The sequence below is a fragment of the Bos taurus genome, chromosome 7 (genome assembly GCF_002263795.3).
Source record: "Bos taurus isolate L1 Dominette 01449 registration number 42190680 breed Hereford chromosome 7, ARS-UCD2.0, whole genome shotgun sequence".
Classification (NCBI taxonomy): Eukaryota; Metazoa; Chordata; class Mammalia; order Artiodactyla; family Bovidae; genus Bos; species Bos taurus.
In genome coordinates, this window is record NC_037334.1 from 60,579,302 (window position 1) to 60,601,002 (window position 21,701).

The window sequence follows — 21,701 nt, forward strand, 5'->3', positions numbered from 1 at the left end:
AACTCTAATTTAAAAAGATACATGCCCCTCAGTGTTCATTGCAGTGCTATTCACAGTAGCCAAGACATGCAAGCAACCTAAATGTCCATCAACAGATGATGGATACGGAAGATGTGGTGTATATATACAATGGAGTATTCCTCAGCCATAAAAAAGAATGAAATAATGCTACTTGCAGCAACATGAATGGACCTAGAGATTATCACAGTAAGTGAAATAAGTCAGAGAAAGACAAATATCATATGATATCACTTATATGAGGAACCTAAAAATATAATACAAATGATTTACAAAACGGAAACAGACTCACAGGCATAGGAAAACTTACGGTTAACAAAGGAGAAAGGGATAAATTAGGGTTTGGGGATTAAAAGATACACTCTACTACATGTAAAATAGATTAGCAACAAGACCTGTATAGCACAGGGAACTATATTTAATCCCTGTAACAACCTATAATAGAAAAGAACCTGACAAAAAATATATTACATATGTGTGTGTGTGTGTGTGTGTGTAACTGAATCACTTTGCTGTTACCTGAAATGAATACAACGTTGTAAATCAAGTGTATTTCAATAAAAATAAAATAGTTAAAAATAAAAATTCAGTTGATCTGGATGGGGCCCACATTTCTACACATTTGCAATTTCCCAGGTGACACTGATGCTGCAGGTCCCCAGGTCACAGAGAGTTGCATGAACTTTGTTAGCAACTTGAGAACAGGCTAGGAGCAGTTCAGGGTCCGCTCTGGATGAACCATGGTCAGGATGACCAGCAAGGAACTTTCTGGAGGAACCCTATGAGGTCTTTCTTTCTCCCTCACACCAGGACCCCTTGTCAAGAGGCCAGGGTGCCTTTGGCCTTTCGCTTACCTGACATAGTCTCGACTGGTGCTGGTACCTAGGTGGGAGCAGTTACAGAAAAGCCAGCATTCAGGAGGGGTTGCCTAGATTTGGGCGCGAGACGACAGCAAGGGTCCCAGAGCCCAAGGTGCTTTGCTCATCGGGTCCTCCTGTCTTTGCAGACTGTGCTGGGTGCAAGGAGGAGATCAAGCATGGCCAGTCGCTCCTGGCGCTGGACAAGCAGTGGCACGTCAGCTGCTTCAAATGCCAGACCTGCAGTGTCATCCTCACTGGGGAGTACATCAGCAAGTAGGTCTCTCCCGGCCCCGCCTGCCTGACCTCTGCATGCCCCAGGCCTGGCCCCACATGGCCCTTGGCCTGAGTCACCAGCAGCATCTCCCTCCATTTCTGTCCAGCTGCCACACTCCTGCCACAAATGGCACCCCACTCACCTTGGGCCCTCACTCGGTGCTTCCTCTGTTCTGAGATGCTCTGCTCTGTTCTGAGCATGTTGCTCCTCCCCTTCCTCTGGTCTCAGGTCCCATACCCTCCCCTCAGAACTGGCTTCATACCACCTCTTACAGGCCCTCCACAATGGCCCTCCCAGTGGCCCTCATCGGCCCTATTGGTTTCCTTCGGGTAGGTCAACACCATTTGCGATTGTATATTTAACCATGTTACCTTTTTAATAAGGGTAATAATATTAGCTGTCATTTATTGAGCTTTTAGTATGGACAAGGAATGTAATAACTGCTCTGTACAAGTTATCACATTAAGCCCCCATGACTACCCCCATTAGGTGTTAACCCCTATTTGAAAAGCTGCAGAAACTGAGTCTCAGGAAGTTATTGCCGCAGTGATTATATTTAGTGTCTGTCCTCACCAGGGTGGGACTTTGTTTAATTCACTGCAGCCTGTAGCGCAATGCCTGACCCAAAGTCGATAATACAGCTGTTGACTGAAATGAGATAAGAGTTGTTGTCAGGAGAGACGGCCTAGCCCCGACACTGAACACTAGACAAGGCCCCTTGTGCCAGGCCCTTATGACCATATTTACATACTCAAGTACCTAAAAAAAAATTAGGGCCACTAGCCCTCAGAACTTTTTACACTTTGATCCAGACATTTTCTAGTATCACTCTCTGACCTGATGCTAGGATGTAGTAAGCATTAAAGTTGTAGCATGCATGGTTCTGCTGCCAAGAAATAAGAGAGACAGGCTATATGCATAAAATATGATGACTCCAGGGTACATGTGATTCAGAGCTCAAGAGAAGTTCTGTTCTTTAAGACCTTTCCAATCAGAAGTGACAGAAAACCCAACTCAAACTCCCTGAATGCAAAAATGGGAGTTTATTGACTCATAGAAATGGGAAGGCCAGTGGCATTCTGGCTTCTGGCATGGCTGAATCCAGAGGCTTAAAGCTGTCATTAGCCCTTCAGAAGCCTCACCCTCTCCCCAGTCTTTCTTGTCTCTCTCAGCTCTGCCTTCCTCTGTGTCTGATTCATTCTCAAGCAGGACCTCTCCAATTGGTAGCAAAGATGATTACCAACAACTCCAAGCTTTGTTTCTAGCAGCTTCATAAACCTGGCAAAGAGAGAGAGGCCTCTTTCCCAAGAACTCCAGCAAAAGTCCCACAACTGCCTCTGATTTGGCCTCCACTGGGTCACATGACAATCCCTGACCAATCACTGGCCAGAAGGATCTAAACCCTTGAGTCAGAGAGCAGCCCTTTGTAATTGTGAGTGGGAAGGGCTGGTTCCCAGAACTCAGGCAAGGTACTGCTGCTATCAAAAAGGGAGGTAGGTACTAGCCAAACAACCCTTGTCTGTGTCAGAGGTCTAAGCCACAGGCTGTGGCTGTGACTGTTCACTTCTAACTAGCAGAAGTGGTATCTGGAATATGTGAGAGCTTTATGGAAGATGGTAATATTTGGTCTGGACCTTGAAAAGGGGTATAAGATTTGAAAATGCAAAGGAGAGCTTGTAGCCAGAATGCCCAGCCTGAGCAAGGGCAGGGAGTTGCTGGCCACATCCATCCTGTTTGCTGGAACTCGGGTGTGTGCACAGGTGAAGTCCAAGGCTGCAGAGGTGAGTTGAGGTCACAGCCCGAGCGCTTTGAACACATATTAGTGGGAGTTTGGCATGCACCTCTGTGCCTGCCAAGTAAGGTGTTCCCTTGAGATGCCAGCCAGGAGTCCTTGAGTCTGTGAGTTCAAGTCCAAATTCTCTGGGGCAGTAAGGGTTTGCTCAGAGCTCCTTATGAGCAGGTCCAACCCAGATTATCTACCACGCCTTAGGCCTCTGCAGCTGGTCTCTGGGCTCTTCATCCGTCTGCCAGCAGAGTGGAAGGTGCTTAGCAGCGCCAGCTCTCGTATTGATGCCCAGGTTAGAAGCCCAGCCCACTTGACCTCAGCAAGAGACTCAGCTTATCTGAGTCTCAGTTTTCTTCATTTATAGAAACAGGGCTAAAAAGAAGAACCCTCATAGGGTTCAGAGATCTGTGCTTTGTACCTAATCAATACCCAGTAAATATTAATTTTTACACTCTGCCTCTTTTTAGAATCATGTATGTCTAATTCCCAAAGGCCTCACCCAGCAGCAGACAGTGCTTCCCAGGCATGCATGGGGAGCTTGTCAAGATGCAGATTCCCTGGGCCCAAATTAGGAGGTGTTGGCATTTATACCCAAATTTTGCTGTTTCATTGCACCCACCTCCTGACAAATGACTTTATCCCCCTGCAGGGTTACCCTCCTACCCCACAGAGTGTGAAAGGGTTGAGGGTGAGGGAGGCTTGTCTCATGGACCCACAAACAACAGTGTCACCTCGTGACTTTGCTGAGCACCAGTCCTCAATGCTGCCTCTCCTTTAGGAAACACTGACAGCCCTGCTGCCCAGGGTGGGATCCCAGCAGTACCTGCAGGGCAGCAGCATGGATGTGCCTGGTCTAAGGCCTCTCTGCATGTTAGCGAGTTCTGTCCCATACAGAAGATGTCATCGGCACCTCAGAGAGATGTCATCAGATCTGGGCCTTAGAGCTAGGCCGGGCCGAGCTGGGCTGAGCGCTTTGATGCCCCCAGTCATCCCCACATTGGCCCTTAAAAACTGAACCCAGACATCCTTTGGGGACTCCTGTCAGCCATCATGGGGATCCCCCTAGGACAGGTGCTGTGCTGAGCCCTGGGACACCCTGGAGCCACATCCTTTAATTCTCATGACAGCCTGCTGAGAAACCAGACCATGTGGATTTGAACCAGCACTAGATCATTTGAGTTGGGTTTTCTCATCCACACAATGGGAAGACCACTAATTCCAACCTCATAGGACTGCTGCAAGTATTAAATGAAATAACCTATGTAAAATACCATCAGAGAGCCCAACACATACCGAGCAGTAAATATCAATGGCTACTGTAGTAGGGGATAGTGTAAGAATAACTAACAATAATCTTATTACTGCCCAGTAAGTTACAAGCACTGGGCAAGATTGAGCACTTAGGAGATGACTGGGGAGGGCAAGGGTTCCTGTTTTCTACTGTTGTAAGAGCATAGTCATATGATTCTTTTTGTACCAGTGTTTTGTTAGAAAAGGAACCCTTGCTGCTGCTGCTAAGTCGCTTCAGTCGTGTCCGACTCTGTGTGACCCCATAGATGGCAGCCCACTAGGCTCCTCTGTCCCTGGGATTCTCCAGGCAAGAACACTGGAGTGGGTTGCCATTTCCTTCTCCAATGCATGAAAGTGAAAAGTGAAAGTGAAGTCACTCAATCGTATCCGACTCTTAGCGACCCCATGAACTGGAGCCTACCAGGCTCCTCCATCCATGGGATTTTCCAGGCAAGAGTACTGGAGTGGGGTGCCATATGCAAAAAATTGATCACATTGATGACCTCCTGAAAGGGAAACTGGGAGAGACTGAGAGGAGGGTACAGACTTTTCCCCTTGTGGCTTTGCAGTGTGCCAAATGCAGATATTACCTATTCTAAATGGAAGCTTTTTTTTTTTAATGACCTTTTAAAAGAGTCCTTTAGGGTAAAAGGAAGAGACTAGGTCTGGAATATCTGAGGAGAGAGCAAAGAAGAAGAGTGAGGGGCCCTCACAGCCAACAGCAAACAGTACTTTCCAGGCATGCGTGGGGAGTTTGTCAAGATGCAGGTTCCCCAGCCCTCTCACCCCAGGGACTGTCTGATCCTGTAGATCTGAGGGGTGTCTGGGCAGTTTTTGCACTTGGAACAGCTACCTGAGTGCTTCTAATCTTGGTCCAGTCACAGTTATCTTTGGGTCTGGGAAATTCCACGTGACACCCCCGCGGACCCCCCTAATTTCCTCTTCCTGTGTGGATTTCCTCTGCAGGGATGGCGTTCCGTACTGTGAGTCTGACTACCACTCCCAGTTTGGCATTAAGTGCGAGACTTGTGACCGATACATCAGCGGCAGGGTCTTGGAGGTGAGTGGGTACAAGTACCTGTGAAGATGAGTGAGCAGGTGGCCTATGACCCCACAGAGTCATCTCTGAAGAAGGGGAAAGTCACCCCATACCCCTTTTTCCTTAGCTTCTACCTCCCCTGCTTTCTCTACCTCAGCTTAGCTTGCTACATGACCTTGAGCAGATAACCTTGCTTCTGTAGGTACCCCTCAAATGAGAAGCTGGACGAAATTACTCCTTGTTCAAAAAATGTTGTGTTGGAAATATCAGTTGTTTCTCTGGATTCAGACCCAGATAGATTACTGGGGAGTGATGATTATGATTTTCTTCTTTGCCCTGCCTAAAGGATAGAGCCTTTATTTTTTTAAGCATTCGGTAATGTGCTGATTTATGAACCAGCTTGTCTAGCAGCCTGCTCCCTAAGCCCTTCTTTGGCTGGTCCATCACCATGGTAACAACTTTCCTCTGCTTCTGATGCACAGCTCGCTCTGCCAGTGACAGACAACCTGCAGCACCCATGCTGAGCCCCTCCCTGAGCCCCCATTCGCTGGCCTTCCTGGCCTTCCCTCCCACACTCTGGGCCCAGGCAGCTGTCTTCCCATGCCTTGGGACCACCCACCTTGAGGAGTCAGAAGCAGGAAAGAGTTTGGTGCAAATGAAAAGCAGTGGCCTAGCATTCTGTTCATACCAAGTCAAACAAGTAGAATCGAAATGTCATACGTTCTTTTGCTAGGCAAAAATTCTAAAGTTTTCTGAAATATATACATTCTATTATACATTCTATTTATATATATGTATACAAAAGCTTTCTAATTTATATTTACTCAAAATTTTGATATAGTTTCATGTATTTTGGCATCTAGAATCACAGCTAAAAGTCTAGAAAATTTATTATCTTAGTGATTAAAATAACTTGAATGAGGCTTGAAACTCCTAACCCAGTTCTGAGAACATAAAGAAATATTGTTGGTTAAGAAGACAGGAAATTAACATGTGATACAGTATTAATAACTAAAGTACAGATTTTGTTCAAATCTCAAAAAATGAAAAACAATAGCCTAAGAGTACAAATAATTGGGTGTTAATATTGACTCAGTTGTTTACTCATGCTCAGATTTTGGGGTGAGTGTCTTTGCCTTTCTAGTTCCACATTTTCTCATCTGACAGTGGCCGAGGGACAACAGACTGGGTCAGGGCTTACGAACAGAATCATTAATTCTGACAAAGCTGGCTAGGAGACCGAGGTTGCCTGGAGTTAGCAGTGTGTTGAGAAGGATCCTACAGCCTCAGCTCGGGAGAAAGTGTAGCAGCCAGGAAGGGATTCTGAGGAGATGCAGTGTAGTTGAGCCCTGAGGGTGAGAAGGAAGCTGCCCTGTGAAGGGCTAGAGGAGGAATGAGCTTGACCCTTTCAGGGAACAGAGAAGAAGGCCAGTGTGGCTGAGTTCTATAAATCAGAGCTAGAGGAAGATGGAGTAGATCATAAAGGGCATATCATATCAAGCTTTATAGGCCTGTTTAGGAGTTTATGTTTTATAGTAAGTGCAGTGGAAATTCATTGGAGAATTTTAAACCAAAGAGCAACACTGTAAGATTTCCATTAAGAGACTATAGGGAATCAGAGAATAAGATAAATGCACAGAGTGGATAAGCCATCAGGCATTTCCAAGGAGCAGTAGGAGTGCAATGTGGAGAAAAAGCATGAAACAGAAGTACATGGAGGATTTGGGCCCAGGTTTCTGAGGCCTGATACCAGGGCGAGGCGTCTGGAATTCACAGGACAGCAGAGGGTTGGGGAAAGGCCAAGCAGAAGTGACCTGCTTCAAGCTGCGCCTTGGGGAGAAGAACATGATGTCCACAGGCTAAATTTAAAGGAAAGAAACTGGAAGCAGGAGACCCGCAAGAAGACCTCGACCCCCCAAGGGCTTGGGAGGTGCAGTGGCAGTGGCAGGGTTAACCAGCCTGTCTGCAACACTGTGGAAGTTGAATTCCAGTAGCTTTGCAACCATGGGGCCGCTTGTAGATGCAGCCATCAAAGGGGAAGAGGCCAAAGGTTGAACCCGGGTGTGAGGCCCAGGTGAGAGGAAGTCTGGTGTTGCCATTGCGGAAGTGCAGATGGCAGGGAAAGACTGATCTGAGCAGAAACACGTGAATTCCCTTTGGGAAGGAGTGTGGTGGAAACACCAGGAAATTTTCAAGAGGACAATGAGAACGTGGACCAGAGGTGAGGGACAAAGCTCAGGCCTGGAGGGAACAGTCTCCAAAATGCTAAGATTTGAATAATAGTCAGCACCCTGGGAGTCATCAGGATTTCTTAGAGAAAGAGGAGAGGGCTGAAGATAACATGGGGAGTAGCAGCTTGCAGGAGTGCAGAAGGAGACTGAGAAGTCAGAAAAAGAGGAGGAGCGCTAAGGGATGCAGGATTGGGTGAGACTGGGGAGAGGTGGTGAGAGGACAGAACTCCAGAAAAGATGGAAAGTAAGTCAGAGTGTTGGGCAGATTCTGCAAGAGCAGTTAGTGATATGCAGGCTGAGAAAAAGCTGTGGGGTGTGGGACACGGTCACGTCCAGGAGAACCACTTGTCAGGTCTGCAGAATTGTGGGCAGGGGCACCCACAAGTAGTGGGGGTCAGTGGCCTGTTGTCATTCAGACTTTGAGTCATATCTGACTCTTTGTGACCCCATGGACTGCAGCATGCCAGGCTTCTCTGTCCTTTACCATCTCCCAGAGCTTGTTCAAACTCATGTCCACTGAGTCAGTGATGCCATCCATACATCTCATCCTCTGTTGTCCCCTTCTCCTTCAATCTTTCCCAGCATCTTTAACAGCATCATCTTTTAGAATTTGAAATAGCTCAACTGGAATTCCATTACCTCCACTAGCTTTGTTTTTAGTGATGCTTCCTAAGGCCCACTTGACTTTGCACTCCAGGATGTCTGGCTCTAGGTGAATGATCACACCATCGTGGTTATCTGAGTCATGAAGATCTTTTTTGTATAGTTCTTCTGTGTATTCTTGCCACCTCTTCTTAGTATCTTCTGCTTCTGTTAGATCCATACTGTTTCTGTTCTTTATTGTATCCATCTTTGCATGAAATGTTCCCTTGGTATCTCTAATTTTCTTTAAGAGATCTCTAGTTTTCCCCATTCTATTGTTTTTCTCTATTTCTTTGCATTGTTCACTTAGGAAGGCTTTCTTATCTCTCCTTGCTATTCTTGGGAACTCTGTATTCAGATGGGTATATCTTTCCTTTTCTCCTTTGCCTTTCGTTTCTCTTCCTTCCTCAGCTATTTGTAAGGCCTCCTCGGACAACTGTTGTGCATTTTTGCATTTCTTTTTCTTGGGGCTGGTTTTGATTACCACCTCCTGTACAATGTTACGAACCTCCATCCATAGTGCTTCAGGCAGTCTATCAGATCTCACCCCTTGAATCTATTTGTCAGTTCCACTGTATAATCATAAGGGATTTGATTCAGGTCATAGTTGAATGGCCTAGTGGTTTTCCATACTTTCTTCAATTTCAGTCTGAATTTTGCAATAAGGAGTTCATGATCACAGTCAGCTTCCGGTCTTGTTTTGTGCTGCCTGTTTAGAGTGTCTCCATCTTTGGCTGCAAAGAATATAAACAGTCTGATTTTGGTATTGACCATCTGGTAATGTCTATGTGTAGAGTTGTCTCTTGCGTTGTTGGAAGAGGATGTTTGCATATGATCGGTGCATTCTCTTAGCAAAACTCTATTAGCCTTTGCCCTGCTTTATTTTGTACTCCAAGGCCAAACTTGCCTCTTACTCCAGGTATCTCTTAACTACCTACTTTTGCCTTCCAGTCTCCTAAGATGAAAAGGACATCTTTTTTTTTTTTTTTTGGTGTTAGTTCTAGAAGGTCTTGCAGGTCATCATAGAACTGTTCAACTTCAGCTTCTTCGGCATTAGTGGTTGGGGCATAGACTTGGATTACTGTAATATTGAATGGTTTGCCTTGGAAACAAACAGAGATCATTCTGTCATTTTTGAGATTGCACCCAAGTACTGCATTTCAGACTCTTTCGTTGACTGTGAGGGCTACTCCAATCCTTTTAAGGGATTCTTGCCCACAGTAGTAGATACAATGGTCATCTGAATTAAATTCGCCCATTCCAGTCCACTTTCACGGATTGCTAAAATGTCAATGTTCACTTTTGCCACCGCCTGTTTGGCCACTTCCAACGTACCTTGATCATGGATCTAACATTCCAGGTTCCTAAGCAATGTTTTTCTTTACAGCATCAGACTTTACTTTCACCACCAGACAAATCCATATGTCACTGGCATATGTCATTGAGAAATCATAAAAGCAGATTTTTCTTTCCAGAAGGGAGAGACTTCAGTTACACGCAGGGCCAGAGCCTCAGACAGGAATTTGTCCCAGCATTTCCAGGCTGCTCTGAAATCATGTCAGCACCTGTCTTTCCCCCAAGTGTTACTGTCATTCAGCATTGTTGGAGCCCCCTCTTCTTGGGCAGCTCTTGTGACTGGGTTTCCATTGATTCCATTTGTATGAGGCTCCATTAGCATCTTGGATGTATTGATTTTTTTTTTTTTTTTACCTTAGATCTGTAAGAGACTTTTGCCAGTCAACTAGTTCACCCTCCTTGCTTTACAGATGAGAAAAGTGAGGCCTGAGACATGTGGTTCTTTCCAAAGTCATATGCTGTATTTCTGGTAAAGACAGAGCTGATACCTAGGACTCCAGCCTCCTGTATTCCACACCAGTGCCCACAGCTCTCAGTTCTCCAGGGCCATTGACACAGTGGGATGTCAAGAAAATACACCGTTGGAGTTAAACAGACTTGAATTCGAGTTTTATCTCTTCTAGCCATGAAACCAAGCAAGTCTTTCTTTGAGTCTTAGAGTCTTTATCTATCAATGGAGAATACTACTGTTATTTAACTCCTAGTAGATATATATATGCCAGTGTGAAATCATGGAAAATATATATAATAGTTTCTGCCCCTGGTTCCTGGCACAGAGCTCCTAAAACCCTTGTAATTTCCTAAGTGATAAGAACATGAGGAGCATATTTTGTTCTAACATTTGGTTTTTGACCTCAGTTCCTGAACATAGAACTCCTAAACCCCTCAGAAATTTCTGAGCAATGGGAGCATCTTTTGTTCTAATGAGGCGACTCATGGGCGGGGGCCGGTCACCAGAAAGATCAAGCCATGATTAGAAGCTTGAAACTTTCAGCCCCGACTCCCATCCTCTGGGAAGGAGAAAGGGCCTAGAACTTGAGTTAATGATGATCCTGTCGACACAAAGAAGCCTCTGTGAACATCCCGCAAGCACAGGATTCAGAGAGTGTCCAGGTGGGTAAACACCCGAGGTTCTGGGAGAGTGGTACTCAGTGAGAACATCCCGCAAGCACAGGGTTCAGAGAGTGTCCAGGTGGGTAAACACCCGAGGTTCTGGGAGAGTGGTACTCAGTGAGAGGGCATGGATGCCCCGTGCCCGCCCCCCATATACCTTGAACCTCTTCTGTCTGAATGTTCATCTCTATCACTCTATAACAAACCAGTAAACATAACTATTTCTTGAGTTCTTTGAGCCATTCCAACAAATTAATAAACCCTAGATGTGGGTCATGGGAACCCCAGTTTAATGCTGGTCAGTCAGAAATAAGTGACAATTGGGACTTACCGACTTATCTAAATTAGGGTTGGGGGAGACAGTGATGTGGGGGAGACGGGTCTGAGCCCTTAACCTGTGGGGTCTGACACTCTGTCCAGGTAGAGTATCAGAATCAATTAAATTATAGGACACTCAGCTGGTGTCACAGAGAACTGCTTGGTGTGGGAGAGGAAAAAACCCACACATCTGGTGTCAGAAGTATTATGAGTGTGGTAGTGGTCTGAGAGTAAGGGACAAACACAGGAGTGTGTTTTCCTTTATAGCTAGTCAGGACTGTCTTGGTTGCAAGTACAGAAACTATACTCAGAAACTACCTCAGACCAAAAAGGAAATTTATCAACTCCCATAGTGAAAAACCCAGGAGTCGTCCTTGCTTCAGGCACAGCTGGATCCAGCACTCAAACAAATGTGTTTGAATATCTTGCCCTCTTGGTGCAACTTTCTTCTGGGTTGGCTTTATCTCTCTCCTGTATGATGTGGAAATCGGACACCAGTCACTCTAGGCTTCCATCCTGTCTGCCAGCATTTCCAGTGGAAGGAGAGCTTTCTCTTTCCTAATAGCTCAGCAAGCATCCTGGGACTGGCTCTCACTGGAGAACCTCAGGCCCGTCTCCAGACCAGTCACTGTGAGCATAGTGTTGGAATAACCACATGGATTGACATGGGGAATGGGTAGTCATTCCCACCCAGGAAAAGCTTGATGCTGTTTCTGGAGGAAGGCTGTCAGCCAGACCAAAACAATAGCCTCCTGCTATGGGTCCCGGTATGTTTCTGGGTACACAGTAGGCACTTAATTAAATTCCATGTCCCCTTCCCACCCCACAATCCCTTCCTCAGTGACAGAACTCAGCATGCTGAGCGCTGACCACACTCCTTTCTTGCTGGTCTGTGTCCTTGCTGGGGAGAATCACAGCCCTGGGGTCCTATGCTGCCTGCCTCACATTGCTGTGGTTCTCAGTCCTCGCCAAAGGGGCCCATTTTCCAGCTACTGATTCTTTGTCCTGAACACTGTGTTCTGGACTTTGGCTGGTTAACAGAATGTCTCATCTTATCCCCCTGACTGGTTCCCCTTGTGCTGGCACCAGAGGCTATGTGGCCTCCCTCCCACTCCCTCAGGTGGCTTCCGTGCCATCCTTGGCAGAGTTTCTGAGATGTGCACAGAGCCTCTTTCGGCTAGAACAGGGTGCTGGGGTGTGACATTTAGGAAGATGCCAGCTTCAGTTTTGCCAACCCACTGTTTCCATTCTAGAAACAGATCTATAATTGAAATGATAAAGAGACACAAAGTAGGAAGAGACTACTAATTAAAACGATTATCCCTGTCATGGTATGGGAGAATCAGTCCCACGACATCTCAGCTTGGGAAAATAGCAGGTCCTTCCAGAGTCTGAACACCGTTTGCTTTGGTGACAATAAGGATATTCTCTCATTAGTGGGAGCTATGCAAACAACCAAGATGGCAAAAAAAAAAAAAAAAAAAAAGGGATTTGGGATTTTTTTTCTTTTTTAAAAAGCCTGCCCTTTCCATCCATTTGCTTAATTTTTAGAATAAATCAAGTATCTCCCAAATAGATAAACCCATGCCCAACTACCCCCCGACTCAAACACACACACAAGATTTGGGGATAAGCCTTCAGCATTATGCAATTATAATACAATATTTTTAAGATTTTTTTGATGTGGGCCATTTTTAACGTCTTTATTGAATTTGTTACAGTATTGCTTCTGCTCTTATATTTTGGCTTTTTGGCTGTGAAATCTTAGCTCCCTGACCAGTCATGGAACTCAAAGCCACACCCACCCCCTCCCTTACATTGGAAGGCAAAGCCTTAACCAATGATGGCCCGAAGTCCCTACAATTTTTGAATTGGAAGGAGCCCATTAGCATCAGACCAAGTGATGGCTGGGGAAGGGTCCTTTAACAATACCCCAGTATCCATCAATTTGCCCCAAGCATATCCCCCCAAAAGGGAGGCTGAGTTGGTTGGATGGCATCGCTGCCCCAGTGGACATGAACTTGAGTGAACTCCAGAAGATGGTGAGGGACTGGGAGGCCTGGCATGCTGCAGTCCATGGGGTCGCAAAGAGTCGGACACGACTTAGCGACTAAACAACAGCAACAACATACCCCCCAAAAAACTTTGCCCTAACCTGAAATATACACCTTCAAAATGAGCCCCACTTTCCAACCCCATTGCTGCCTGAAGCTCCTCCATACAGCAGTTCTCGAGCCACCAGGGAAGGGCCCTCATGGGTCAGGTCCTCTCAGTTAGGCTGTGGTGTCAGGACTGTCTGCCCTCCGGGGAGCAGCTCCCACGTGGCTGCTGGCTTCCATTGGGACCTTGAGTCACAACCTTCTCCGAGGTGCTTTCTTCCACCTAGAAAGGAGTTCTCGGCTTCAGATCATTTCCATTTTCACTTGAAATAATGCGTAGGGAAACAAAGTGGGAATAGGGAAGGGGGCTCATCAATGCCAGATTGGGGCAGAGGCTCCCAAGCACAGTAGTTATGGGACTGGCCTGGGGGTCAGAGACTTCCTGACAGGTCCTGGCTTTGTGGGTCTCATTTGCCCAGTGAGCCCCCAAAATGTGTCTGTCCTGTGCCCTCTCACCATTTTTGCCATGCCTATGAGCGCTAGTAAAGTAATGCTCAAAATTCTCCAAGCCAGGCTTCAGCAATATGTGAACCGTGAACTTCCTGATGTTCAAGCTGGTTTTAGAAAAGGCAGAGGAACCAGAGATCAAATTGCCAACATCCGCTGAATCATGGAAAAAGCAAGAGAGTTCCAGAAAAGCATCTATTTCTGCTTTATTGACTATGCCAAAGCCTTTGACTGTGTGGATCACAATAAACTGTGGAAAATTCTGAAAGAGGGGAATACCAGACCACCTGATCTGCCTCTTGAGAAATTTGTATGCAGGTCAGGAAGCAACAGTTAGAACTGGACATGGAACAACAGACTGGTTCCAAATAGGAAAAGGAGTACGTCAAGGCTGTATATAGTCACCCTGTTTATTTAAGTTATATGCAGAGTACGTCATGAGAAATGCTGGACTGGAAGAAGCACAAGCTGGAATCAAGATTGCCAGGAGAAATATCAATAACCTCAGATATGCAGATGACACCACCCTTATGGCAGAAAGTGAAGAAGAACTAAAAAGCCTCTTGATGAAAGTGAAAGTGGAGAGTGAAAAGTTGGCTTAAAGCTCAACATTCAGAAAACGAAGATCATGGCATCCGATCCCATCACTTCATGGCAAATAGATGGGGAAACAGTAGAAACAGTGTCAGACTTTATTTTTGGGGTCTCCAAAATCACTACAGATGGTGACTGCAGCCATGAAATTAAAAGACACTTACTCCTTGGAAGTAAAGTTATGACCAACCTAGATAGCATATTCAAAAGCAGAGACATTACTTTGCCAACAAAGGTCCGTCTAGTCAAGGCTGTGGTTTTTCCAGTGGTCATGTATGGATGTGAGAGTTGGACTGTGAAGAAGGCTGAGCGCCGAAGAATTGATGCTTTTGAACTGTGGTGTTGGAGAAGACTCTGGAGAGTCCCTTGGACTGCAAGGAGATCCAACCAGTCCATTCTGAAGGAGATCAGCCCTGGGATTTCTTTGGAAGGAATGATGCTAAAGCTGAAACTCCAGTACTTTGGCCACCTCACGCGAAGAGTTGACTCATTGGAAAAGACTCTGATGCTGGGAGGGATTGGGGGCAAGAGAAGAAGGGGACACCAGAGGATGAGATGGCTGGATGGCATCACTGACTCGATGGACGTGAGTCTGAGTGAACTCCGGGAGTTTGTGATGGACAGGGAGGCCTGGCGCGCTGCGATTCATGGGGTCGCTAAGAGTCGGACACGACTAAGCGACTGATCTGATCTTATGAGCCTCATGTATTCATTCTTACCTAATGCTTTATCTTATCTTCAAGTTGGCTCTCTTGCAAATAAGAAAACTTGTGTAACATAATAGGAAAACCAGGATCACTTGCCATGTTGCCAGTAACTAAAAAGTGGTGTTCTAGTGGAAGCTTCAAGACTCTTACCTATTCTCATGCCTTAAAAGGTAGATTAGTAAGGTTTGGATAGATGTTACCTTCTGGACCAAACTGATATTTTCTCCTTGAAAAAAAAATCAAAAGAATAGATAGAGGATTGAAAAGGAAATCTCTCTCTCTCTTTTTTTTTCCCCCATGAATTCAGTGTTATTAAACCTGAGGATCCCTTTAAAACATGTCTTGAACCACTGGCAGTAAGGGCCCATTGTTGGGGAAATGCTGAGATGTCCTCAAAGTAAGACTGTTTTCTCATCAGGAAATAAGGCAGTAGGACCAGAGGCCTCCAAATGGCCCTTCCGTTGCTGGAATAGATATGACGGTGTCCAGGCAGGTCCGCTGAAAGCTTTCAGATGCCCATGGTATGGAATCACCAAGCTTCTGGCAAATGTGTAGATTGTTCTGGGGGACTCCCTTGGGTAGATCCCAGCCAGCCTCAGGGCCGTGAAGATGCCATTGACACTAATGAGTCAGGAAACATTAGACTCGACCTGCCCTGCTGGATGGCAGCCACAGCGCTGACCTCCTCTTTTATCTTTTATTCCCGTAGGCGGGAGGGAAGCACTACCACCCCACCTGCGCCAGATGTGTGCGCTGCCACCAGATGTTCACCGAGGGGGAGGAGATGTACCTCACAGGTAAGCAAATCTGACCCTCGGGGAGGCGTTCCTCTCCGCTTATGACTGGAAAGGAGAGAGCCTCCTTCCGTCCCGGTGCTGTCTGTGCTGTTGGCTTGTCCTCAACTCTGTGATTATTTCAGCCCTCTCTGGGTGGTTCAGGAAAGTTGCCGGTGTGGCTAATGTGAAGTGACATGTAATCTGCCTTCCGTCCCTGTGCACCTTCCCTCGCTGCTCAGCTGGCCCACTTCCCTGGCAGTTCTCTCTGAGCAGACTCCCCTGGCTCTGCCTCAGGGTGGGAGGTTGAGCTCCTTCAGGCCAAGGGGTCAGAGAACAGGAGGATGACAGGGTTGCAGAGTGTCTGCACCATCACAGCGCCTACCGCCGCCTCCCTCTCCCACCCCTCCCTCCACATCTCAGAGCATTACCCGGCCACTGCCTGGTCGCCCCTCTCAGGAAGGACCAAAAGGAATGCGAGGGAGCCAGGAGTCACCAAAAAGCTAATCAGAGCTGCTTTTCCTCTGCCACTTCCCAGGGTCCAGCCGTCTGGCCCCAGGAGTCCTGCTTCCCTCCCCATTAGCCTCCAGGCACTGCTCAGTCCTCCTTCCTCTGCCCAGTCCATCATTCTCAGGCATCAGTGTTCTTGGCAGAGCCCTGTTGAGGGGTCTTTGGGAGACCTCTGGGCTGACTAGTTAGATGCAAACACTTCAGCCTAGTATTTAAGACACTCTCAGTGAGGACTCCATCTGCCTTGAACAAGCTCAACACTTCAGCTTGCCAGAGCCAACTGGCAACCATTCCTTCATCCATTCAAAAACTCCCGGATACCTACCAGCAGACTCTGAAGGGTCCACAGTGAGTTCCAGCCCTATACCCATGGCTCTGATGTCCGCAGGGCAGGTGGACCATGGTCAATAGTCACACAGATAACTATCAACTGTGATGAGTTGTATGGCGGGAAGGAGTGTGAACTGTGAGAGCACATGATGGGGTGGGGAGGGGCAGCTGGGCGGGTCCCTGATGAGGGGCCAGGGTTCCAAGGAGGAGTGAGTGTTAACTGGGCAAAGAGGGGAGGGATGGAATTAACCAACCCAAGGGCATAGAATCTGCCGGCCTCTTGGTTGGCAGTGGGGGTGCGGGAGGGCGGGTAAAGAAATGGCAAGTGTGGGAGACCGAGAGGAGCCAGTGTGGCCGGGTGCAGCAGGAGGTGAGAGAGGAGGGCAGGACAGGCTGCTGCTGCTGCTGCTGCTGCTGCTGCTGCGAGGTCGCTTCAGTTGTGTCCGACTCTGTGCGACCCCATAGACGGCAGCCCACCAGGCTCCCCCGTCCCTGGGAGTCTCCCAGCAAGAGTACTAGAGTGGGGTGCCATCGCCTTCTCCGCAGGACAGGCTAGGCTGGGCCTTCTGGCAGGGATGGTATTCACCCTCAAATGATCTCATGGTCCTGGTGCCTCCAAGTAGCCACTCTTCACTCGCAGAGCTCCTACTATTGTAGGCCAAGTTAGAGGCATTGCCCACTTCTAAAGCCCCCCAGATGTCCCCAACCCCCACCCAAGCTCACTAGTCCCCCCCGAACCCCCTGAGCCTTCTGTTTGCACCTGGTCCCCTCCAGCCTGCATTGAGCCATTGGCCACCTCCCTGAGAGCCTTGCCTCTGACATTGGCCCCTCAGCCCTGGCATTGACCCCCATGCACTCACTCGACTGCTGATCACTGTTGGCTGAATTTCTGTGCTAGCCATCTGCAGATGTTTGAATAGTCATATTGGGGAGGGCATTTCTTTGGGAGACACCTTCCTCCTGGTTTCCTCGCAAGGCAAATGGAAGGTCAGAAAGGCTATTATGAGGAGCATAGCTTCCTCTCAAGCTTGTCCAAGCCACACATGCCCACGCCAGGAGTTGCCTCAAGATGTAATGAATCCCCTTTGCCTAGAGCTGGTTTCTAAACCTCAGCACTGTTGACATATGGGGCCAGATCATTCTTTGGTGTGGAGACTGCCCTGTGTATTTCAGGATGTTCAATAGCGTCCCTGGCCTCTGCCCACTAAATGTATAATGTACATCTTCTTGTTGTGACAACCAAAAATATCTCAGACATTGCCCCAGGAGGCATAATCAACCTGGGTTGAGAACCACTAGCCCAGAGCTATTCAGCAGAATCTCATACCATCTGCTAGGAAAGCTAAAACATGGTTTTCTTGCTGGACTAGGCAAGGGGACCGTCTCTAAGATGCTTTGACCCTACAACCACTGACGTGTATGTACAGTCATACGGGTGTTAGAGGTGAATAGACCCCAGGAGTCACTCTAGGCTTTGGAGTAACCGTCCTCATTGTATAGAAGGGAAAAGTGAGCCCCAGAAAGAAGAAGAGATTCGCATGAGAACTTGAGGGGCAAAGGTGGGGAAGCTGGCCTTACGACTTCCGCCCCAGAGCTCTCCCCATCTTGCCTCCTGGGACCCAGGCCCTGAGAGCTACTCAGGTGCCTGCAGGGACTAGGCTCCCTCTTTCCAGAAGCACTGGTCCCTCAGTGCCTGGGTCCCTAAGTGGTTCCTACTGCAGTACCCCGTGTTATGTGATGGGAAGCCCATGTGAGTCTCAGCACGCTGCATGGTATCTTCATGGGCCCCAAGAATCTAGACTTTGCACTTGGTTTGAAAGTTTGCTGCGTGGTATTCCCCTCCCCAGAGGATGAGGTGGTTGGATGGTATCACTGACTCAATGGACATGAGTTTGATCAAACTCCAGGAGATAGTGAAGGACAGGGAAGCCTGGCATGCTGCAGTCTAAGCGGTCACAAAGAGTTGGACACAACTTAGCAACTGAACAACAACAAATTCCTCTCACCCTTCTCTGGTGAAGCCCTTTGCTAGTACTGAAACTGGCCTCATGTTTGTATCACTGGAAATTAAGATCCCTCCTTTCCTGTCTGAATTCCCAGTGCTGATATTTGCCCATTTGGTGCTTTGAATCCTGGCTCCGCTGTTTAGTAAGTTTTTGACCTCTTTAAAAACTCTAAACCCTTATTTCCTAGACTGTAAAAGGAGGTAGTAACAGTCACTATAATATAGCATATAGTAATATCCCTGGACTTCCCTGGTGGCTCAGTGGTAAAGAATCTGCCTGCCAACGCAGGAGACGTGGGTTCGATCGTTGGGTCAGGAAGATCCCCTGGAGAAGGAAATGACAACCCACTCCAGTATTCTTGCCTGGGAGAAAACATGGACAGAGGAGCCTGGCAGACTACAGTGCATGGGGTCGCAAGAGTCGGACATGACTTAAGGACTAAACCACCACCACCAAGGTCCTGACATGCAGGGAGCTCTTAGTTCCCTCCTGCAGCAGATGCCTATTGAGCACCGCCTATGTATCCAGTGCTGTTCTAACAACTGGAGATGTGGCCATAAGCAAGTCCCCTGCCCTCCTGGAGCTTACATCCTCTTGTTCCAGTATCTTCCAAGCCCTGCATTAGACCAGAACTTCACAGATTGCTGAAAGAGTTAAGTGATGAAGTGAGTAGCTTTGTGATCAGGAGAGAGAGTGCACAAATGTCTCCAGGAGGTGGAGATATTCTTGGTGATAAAGAAGGGTTTGTCACCCTCCTCCTTAATTATCCCCTTCCCTACTTCCCTGGCTCCTGAGAGAGTGGGAGTAATTGCAGGGCATTCAGGGACCTGCCTCGAGGGATGCTGAGTGATCCTGGAATGAGGGGGTCTGGGCCATCCACTGCTGGAGTCCTGCTGACTTGGCTTATGGGCATCTTAGAGGTGGCAGCCACCAGGGGCTTCTGCTTCCACTGGGAACTGGGCTTGTGATCGCCTTAGACACTCTCCCTGGGCAGGGTACCAAGACTCAAAATGATCTTTCCCAGAAATGGCAAGAACACTGTCCTCCCAGGCAGCACAGGAGTGGTGGGGACCAGTTCAGAAGACTCCTGGGTCCAGGCATCAGCACTTCCTCTAAGGAGCTGTGACCTTGAGAATAACTTCCTTGTCTGACGTCTCTTCCTTCACCTGTAAAATGAGGAAGTTGTCACTGTCTTTCATTCAAACATTCACACTGAGGTCATGGTTGTGCCAGGCTCTCTGTTATGTGCTGGGTGCCCAGAGATGAACAAGGCAGGGTGCTGGCTTCGGTGGTGGAGTTTACTATCAAGAGCGGGAGACTGACTTAATCAAACAGAAGTGCAAACATCCAGGGACAAGCTGTGGTAAGACTGTGACGGGGAAGCTTGGAAATAACTGGAGTGTGTTATAAGGCTCCTCATCTAGTCTGGGAGGTCTGGCGAAGCTCTGCTGCTGAAGGGAACGTTCAAGCCCAGATCTTGATGTTGAGTAGGAGGTGGGAGGTTACAGAGGGGAGGGAAGAGTGTGGAAGCAGAGAGAACAGCAGGTGCAAAGGCCCAAACGGGAGGAAGCTTTATGTGGTGGAGAAACCGAGACAGGCCTACCTACCCCGTGCACAGATAGCAAGCGAGGGCCTCCAGAATATTAGACAGGGTGAATGTGAGAATGCTAAGTGCCCTGTAAAACAGTGTGCACATAAGAGGGTGGGTTAGGAAGCCTGCAAAGCTTATAAACCCAGTCTTGTCGTCCCCGTGGCAGGGCACTATGTTACTGGCAACTGTGTTACTCAGGAGGACATTTGGGTCAGTTTGTGTTTTAATTACTGTGTGATGGCTTTCTGATGGGCTCTAATTGGGAGAGGTCTGACATCTGTCTGGATAAGAACTTCCGGGGCCCCAGGGCACAAGAGCAAGTTTTCTTTCATTTGTTTCACGTTCTGTTGTGCATTCATCTTTTAAGTCTTTTTGTAAAGATGCCAGATTTCTAATCTGTTTGTTGTCCAAACCCTTCATTTGGACTTCACCAAGAAATTAGGTCACCGCTTTTGTCCAGCAAATGTTTGCCAAAATGCTGCGGGTTATGGGCAAAACTTATACAAATATCACAAAAGTTGCATACAGTTGCTAGATTAGAGGGAGTTTTTCTAAACCCAAAATGGGGCTCAGGAGATAGATTATGCTCTTATTCTTGTGCCTGTGCCCCAGAAAAAGGAAAGATGGGCCTTTTTCTCTCCTTCTGTCTACACTAAATGCTTTCCTTTTCTGAGGACCTGAGACAGAGAATAACACTAGAAACATTGGATTTCAGCTGTATGTTTTTAAATAGGTCTCTGCTACCATTTGTATATTTAATTAAAGCACACCAGGCAGGAAATCACTCACAGAATCCTAGGACAAATCTTGCTGCTAAGGAAAATACTGTAACAAATCGTCGGTCCTAACAAGAATAAGAATAAATGCCATCAGCTGACATTTGCTGAGCACTTACTGTGTGCCAGCACATTTCTGAGTTTTAAATGCAGTATCTCATTTTATCCTTCAAACCCTGTGAATTGAAAGTCATTCATATCTTCAATTCAGAGAACAAGAAAGTTTAGAAAAGTTACATCTCTGAGCCAAGGTTAGCTAGCCTGTCTTGCTTTGTTAGAGGCATTTTTTCCACTTATTATCAGAATTCTTAACCTGTGGTTCACAGTTGGCCTTCTGAATTCAATAAACCCCCTGACATTGCCTGCTGGAGTTTGCTTATGGATGCGTTTCTCTAAGGATAGGGTGTGTGGCTTTTATCAACTTTTCAGAGCTGTTTATGGCTCAAAGTAAAGTGAAAAAAGCTTTAGTTCTGTTTTAATGCAAATCCCAAACAGAGCCCTGAACGCTTTGGTAATTACACCATACACTTCTCTTGGAAAACTTACTCTGTTTCAGATAACTTTTTTTTTTTTTTTCCAGTTTAGATGATATAAGGTCCTGGTACGAGGAGGTGTGTCTTTCTGGCTCAGCTGGAGAAGCCTTTGATATTTAGCTGAGGCCTCATTTCCCTCTGACAAGTACCTCATAAGAGGTGCCCTGAGCTCATAGATTGTTCAAGAGAGGGCCGCCCATCATGATGGATGTTGGAACACCAGCCCTCTGTCATCGTCTCCACATCTCATCAAACTACACTTTAAAAAGCACTAATGAAACATTGGTTGCTATAATTTAGTAGTTTAGCAGTGTTATTTTAAATTGAATCTCTCTACTGACAGCTTAG

At 47.1% G+C, this 21,701-nt stretch overlaps 1 protein-coding gene across 3 annotated transcripts in view; it reads left to right on the forward strand.

Moving 5' to 3' along the window:
• Nucleotides 1-21,701, forward strand: part of ABLIM3 (actin binding LIM protein family member 3) — a 135,401-nt gene that overhangs the window by 73,612 nt on the left and 40,088 nt on the right. For all 3 annotated transcript variants that reach the window (XM_059888373.1, XM_059888374.1, NM_001099127.2), the window contains 3 exon segments: nt 1,025-1,151; nt 5,195-5,288; nt 15,544-15,631. In XM_059888373.1, coding sequence (XP_059744356.1) covers nt 1,025-1,151; nt 5,195-5,288; nt 15,544-15,631 — 309 coding nt within the window.